Genomic DNA, 6,000 nt, shown 5'->3' on the forward strand with positions numbered 1-6,000 from the left:
CCCTGTCTGCGAAGCCCCTCCTCTCCTGCAGCAGCTGGAGAGTTGGGTGGGGCTGCAAACTCTTCAGCATGGTGTCATGCAAAAATATTTCCTGTGGTGGCTGCAGTGGTTGAAGACTTGAGTGAGTGGCTGAACACTTGAGGTGGTGGGGGTGGGGTACTGGGTCCCTAATCAAGGGAGTGGGGGCTCCTCCCACCCCAGCAAGCAGCCAGTTTCCTCTTCTCTTAGAGCTCACAGGAGTCCACCCCCAAGCCCTCTGTGGGCCTCGAGGCCACGGGCAACAGGCTAGAGAGGCCAAGTTCCAGGTGTTTCCCATTCTGGCTCCTTGTACATCTCTCTCCTGCTTGTGGGTCTTGGGGTTCTCTCCTAAGCTTGCTGGTGCTCCATCTTCACTGGGAGTCCCCTGCAATTTTGTGTGAACTCCTGCCTCTGACCCATATTTGGCCATGTATAGGACCCAGGAGAGCTGGGAGTGCATGCTAGACCCCTGAGCTGTAAAGAACTCTTCCCAAATCTACAGTGAACTTCGAAAGCTTTCACCAATGTTTGCTGAATGCCTATTATGTACCAATGCACCTTTTCCTAATATGGTTTTCTTTAAAATTCCATGCAAGGATGAAATTCTTAGTCTCCTTTTTTGTTTGTTTGTTTGTTTGTTGTTGTTGTTGTTGTTTTTATAGATGAAGATGTGAGGCTGAAGTCTGGGTTGGAAAGTGGTAGAGTCTGGACTCAAGCCTAGGTCTGCTCCTTTGGGGCTCCAAGCTAGGAGTGCTTCCTTCGCAGGGTAATCAGTACCCTCAATAGAGGGATCCCCAGTAGCAGGATCTGCCTCGAAAAAGTTGGTGATTCAGTCTGGGAAGATGGAGCATGAGGAAGCAGAAACTGTAGGGACTTGGGACCCTCCCACGGCACCCTGAGGCCCCTCCCAGGCAGGGGTAAGGGAGCACCAAATGCTCCCAGAGGGATGATGGGCAGTTTTCCCAGGACATACTAACCCTCTCTTTTTGGATTGTCTTTCTAGGGACTAATTTTGTCTTCAACTTGTACCAGATCCGGTGAGTAGATTTAGGGCAGTAAATTAGGGGTGGGAGGTTAGTACACTTGAGAAAGAGTCAAATATGAAGCTAAAACTTAGCTGCTTCCCTTCCCTGTCTTCTCCTTATCCCCTAGGCAAACAAGAGAAAAAGAAAAAGCCAGAGTCTATTTAGAACTTTCTAACATGGATAAAACCATATAAAACCCTGATGACAGTGATCCCCTTAACATTCACCTCCAGGCAGGGACCGTTCATTCATTCACTGATTCATCATCTACTCATCATTTATTCAGGAAGGATCCAGTGGTGTGATTCAAATAATTTAACAACCAGTTCTCTGCCCTAATGACCGTTTTAAGTATATAAAAAAATGATACACTGAAAGGTAGTTTATTATTTCAGGCATTTAATACTTAAATAAGAACAATAAAAGAAGAATTTACTGGAACATGAAACTAGATTATATTATAAGAAAGAGTTTTAAAATATTAATGAAAAAATATTAAATAATACCTGACAAAAACAATAAAACTGTTATTTAAGATATTTCCAGTGACAGCTTGTCACTTCCTGATTGGCACTTCTTCTCTTTACGTTATATGTTTTTTTACTGAAATAACAAATGTGAGGGAATTAAAATGTAGCATTTCATTAAAAGTATACTGAGTTTTATGAAATGAATAAGTAAATATTACAAGCATAGTTCCATCAAATTTTTTTCACCTCTGGATGGAATAAACATTACTACAGGCACTTAGAATACGCTGTTACACAGATGACGTTAAAAAAGAGTAAGGAATGTAAATTTGTGATTTCCACATTGGGCAGGTGCCCTGGCACCCACCTTAGAGAGAACCCTGATTACAAGTGCCATTTTAACAACCGCTTCACCAAACTCAACAAAAAATTAGGCATCAGTTCTGCTGAACTGGTGCAAACCGTTGTCTATCGGCTGAATCCCACTGCTGGGAGGATCTATTGTGGCAGGTACTGTGGTATTTGTTTCTAAGGGAATGAAGATAACTAAGCATCATCCCTGTCTTTAAGTGTGTTACTGTCTTGGCCTGATTACAAATACTGTAATATAATCTCAGACATAATACGGTATTAAAAGAGAGGAGCAAATGAGGACAATCAGGGACCGGAGTCAGTCCTCGGGTTAAGTCATCTTGTCTTCTCCACCACAGGGCAGGCCTGCTCCTCATCTGCTCTGAGAGATGGGGTAGCTAGTCTGGAAGGTAAGTCAGTGAGTCAGTGAGTCACTGCCAGGAAGTTTTCCCCATACTCTGGTCCAGAGAGAGGCTGGTTTCTTAGCCTCAATAACTTGATTGGATCATCTTTCTTAGGAACTCAAAGGAGCTGGAGACAGGTCCACTCTTTACCATCAGTGGCCACATCAGCAGCCCAGATGGTGGCTACACGAAATTCTCCAATAGGCTAGTCTAATAGGAGGGAGCATCAGCCTTCTGGAGCCCACGAGAGGTGAGTAGAAGGAGGGCGAGCTCCTGAGTGAGTTTGATGTCCCAGTAAGGTTCTCAGACAGTCCAGGCTCCCAAGCCTAGCAAGGGCTGCTTGGAACCCGAAGAGATCATCTGATTCATCCCACACCTTCTGGGGAGTGGGTGCTATAGGAGATGATCTTTGGGATATGATATCCCCACTTCCTACCAGCACTGGGCTGTTTCTTTCACATTCATCCACGCAATCCATGTCCTATCTTTCTTTCCTGAGGAGGTTCTATTTCTTTCTTTCTTCTTTTTAAAACAATTTTTTTTAGGCGAAAGGAGAGTAGATAGTGAGACAGACCCCTCATGCACCTCGACTGGAATCCACCTGGCAACCCCATCAGGGGCTGATGCTTGAGTACTGAGCTATTTTTAGCTGAGGCTGATGCACTCCAACTGAGCTATCCTCGGTGCCTGGGGTCACACTCGAATCAACTGAGCCACTGGCTCTAGGAGGGGAAGAGGGAGAGAAGGGAAACAGGGAGGGGGAGAAAAGCAGATGGTCGCTTCTCTTGTATGGCCTGACCAGGAATCAAACCCTGAAACTCCTTACGTTGGACCAATGCTCTATCTATTGAGCCACCAGCAAGGGCCAGGGGTTTCTATTTCTAATCAGATGGAAGCTTCTAGAATAGAGTTTTATGTCTCAACCCTTTGCTCTGAGATTAAGGTTTCAGATGACACCCCTGTTCAAGAAGCATCCCTAGAGCTTTATTTCTATAGTTTCTAAGCCTGGGAGCCTTAGGCCGACTTCATGCTGGCTGAGCCTTTGGTAACACCTTCCCTCCCCCTGGCTTTAAGCCTATCTCTTACCCACATCCCAGTTGCTTCTTCCCAGTCCACACATTTCCTCCCCCCAGCAGTCCCACATGACTGCTCTCTCATCTTCTCCCACAGAATGCCACACTCAGCATCTTCAGGTGTCCCTCTCTCTGTCACTCCCCTCTTGCTCAGAAGCTGAGCCAGACAGGGTGGTATAGAGCAGTGGTTGGCAAACTCATTAGTCAACAGGGCCAAATATCAACAGTACAACAATTGAAATTTCTTTTGAGAGCCAAATTTTTAAAACTTAAACTATAGGGCCTGACCTGTGGTGGCGCAGTGGATAAAGCGTCAACCTGGAAACGCTGAGGTTGCCGGTTCAAAACCCTGGGCTTGCCTGGTCAAGGCACATATGGGAGTTGATACTTCCTGCTCCTCCCCCTTCTCTCTCTCTCTCTCTCTCTCTCTCTCTCTCCTCTCTATAATGAATAAATAAAATCTTTAAAAAAAAACTTAAACTATATAGGTAGGTACATTCCTTATTGAGGTAGCGTCCGCACGTGGTATTTTGTGGAAGAGCCACACTCAAGGGGCCAAAGAGCCTCATCTGGCTCACGAGCCACAGTTTCCCAACCACTGGCATCTTTTTGTCACTCTCCCTTTTCTCTTTCCTCAGGCAGAGACTCCTGGCTCAGCACCTGCCCCTCCTGCACTCCCCTGGGCTGCCTTCATTTCCTGTCTTCAAGGCCTGGCTTGGGCCTTTACTGTGGACAATGACATCTACTCTGGGCACACCACCCACCTGTGGCATGAGAGGTCTAGGACAGTCAGGCCTCTCAGGAAGAGTCTGGTAGAGTAGCGATGCTGTTCTCACAGAAAGAGAAGAAGCTACCTTTCCCTAGGGAGGAAGGGCTGGCTCCCAGAAGGTCCCTGAGGCCGTGGGAGGAGTTCTAGGGAAATTGGAAAGCACAACCCTCCTGCTTAGCCCAGTGTGGGCAGGGCCTGGAGACTTCGGAGCTAGCAGGGCTCTACCTGGCGTGTTCCCACTATTGCCCTCTCTGCAGGGCTGACACCAGGAGCTGGAAAACCAGTCCTGTTTTCAATAGGGAAAGTCCTGTGGGAATGGAGGTGATTCCAGACACTATCTGCCACCTGAGTCTGTTTTCCCTGCTGCTGACCCGCCTCAGTGCCTCCAGAACAGTTTTGAGGGAAGTACTGAGAACAGTCTAGAACATGTGCTTGTTTTTAGGCTCCTGTGACCAGGTGGGCATAGAGGTAGGGAGAGCTCTATCTCCTGGTGTTCTGCATTTCCAATGCTAAGCTGCCCTGAGGTGGGGAAGTTAGACCAGCAATGGTGGGACTGGGGAAGAGGAACCCAGGCTAGACATAAAATACCAGATAATGCACAAGGGAAGTCAAGAATCGAGGGTAGCTTGGTGGAGAGCGAACAGTCTGTCTAGGTGGGGTCACTTCTTTTTTTGTCTTTGTCTTGCTGGACCTGAGATTGAGCCTGCATTGGGATGTCATTTTACTAGGTTCTTTCTTAGTGCAGAGTCGCTCAATCCAGGGAAACTGAGTTCGTGGGGCAGCGGCAGATAGAGCAGGGCCAGTCACTGCTGAAGCCTGCAGTTAGAATTCTGTAAAGTCAGTAGCCGCAGCCACCATCACAGCTGCCCAGCCCGTGCAGGTTTGCATTTGATTCAGACAGACGGTAATTGTTGGGCAAATAAAATATATTATGCTCACTTTGTTAAAGATGGCACTGCCCACATGGAAGCCCATCGCCCAGGTGATATTAATGTGTGTTGGGAGCAGGATGTGGGCAGGCAGGATCCTTGTAGCTGGGGCTTGGTTTTAGGACTAAGCCTTTCCCACCCTTTTTGATGTGGGGTGGTGCAATCCCATCATGCCTTAGATAAGTGACTTTGTATTAGAAACTTCCCTATTTTGTATATTAGATTAAAGGTTTTGCTTTCTGCACTATAAAGTGGGGCAGACCTGGAGCTTGCTCTCTCTCAGTTCCTGGGATTAGCACTAGAGAGAAGAGCAGAGAAAGGCCACATGGAGGAGACCAGGAGAAGCAGCCAAGATGGTGGAGTGCTGAGTGAGAAGCCAGTTTGTGCAGAGTTTGTGCAGGGAGAAGGAAGGAGATGGGGAACAGAAGTGAATAAGTCTGGTGAGCTAGAGACCTTTGATTCTAGGAAACTCAGATAAGTCAGTAGCTTTGTGAGCGCTGAATGAGTGGGTTTTGGAGCCCAGTGTGTGTTTTACTTGCCCGCCGGGTGCAAGCTAGGATTAAAGACTATGGCCCATCAGTTTTTGGCTCTGTTGTTTCTTTACCATCTGTCCGAATCCAATGTGTACCTGCATGGGTCGGGCAGTTGTGATGGTGGCCGCAGATACTGGCTTTACATGGGCCATTCTCCTACTGCAGCCAGGCTCCTGCTTAATAAACCATTCTCTAAATTTGGGGGTCTTTAACTGGTCTCCAACTCTTTTATTCCTGAGTAGGTGGGGGTGGGGCAGAACCCCATTGACTTTGGGTCCCGCCCTTGCTGGAAGGCTCAATGGGAGAGGAGGGGTGAGGGGAAATGGGCAGACTTTGGCACCCTTCCTTAAATTTCAGTTCTGAGGGCTGCGTCCCATTCCTTAACCCATGGGGTGTCCAGCTTCAATGAAACCTCAACTATGCCCTGC

The 6,000-nt window shown here is 47.5% G+C and overlaps 1 protein-coding gene across 1 annotated transcript in view; it reads left to right on the forward strand.

Annotated features, from left to right (window-relative positions):
* The window catches only part of SMIM35 (small integral membrane protein 35), a 63,741-nt gene extending 58,200 nt beyond the window's left edge, over positions 1-5,541 (forward strand). The window contains exons 3-5 of the mRNA XM_066372522.1: positions 1,022-1,055; positions 2,383-2,518; positions 3,980-5,541. Of these exons, the coding sequence (XP_066228619.1) occupies positions 1,022-1,055; positions 2,383-2,482 (134 nt within the window). The 3' untranslated portion in view covers positions 2,483-2,518; positions 3,980-5,541. The remainder of the gene's footprint in view (positions 1-1,021; positions 1,056-2,382; positions 2,519-3,979) is intronic.
* The last annotated feature ends 459 nt before the right edge of the window (positions 5,542-6,000 follow it).

Source organism: Saccopteryx leptura, chromosome 1 (assembly GCF_036850995.1).
Source record: "Saccopteryx leptura isolate mSacLep1 chromosome 1, mSacLep1_pri_phased_curated, whole genome shotgun sequence".
NCBI classification, from domain to species: domain Eukaryota; kingdom Metazoa; phylum Chordata; class Mammalia; order Chiroptera; family Emballonuridae; genus Saccopteryx; species Saccopteryx leptura.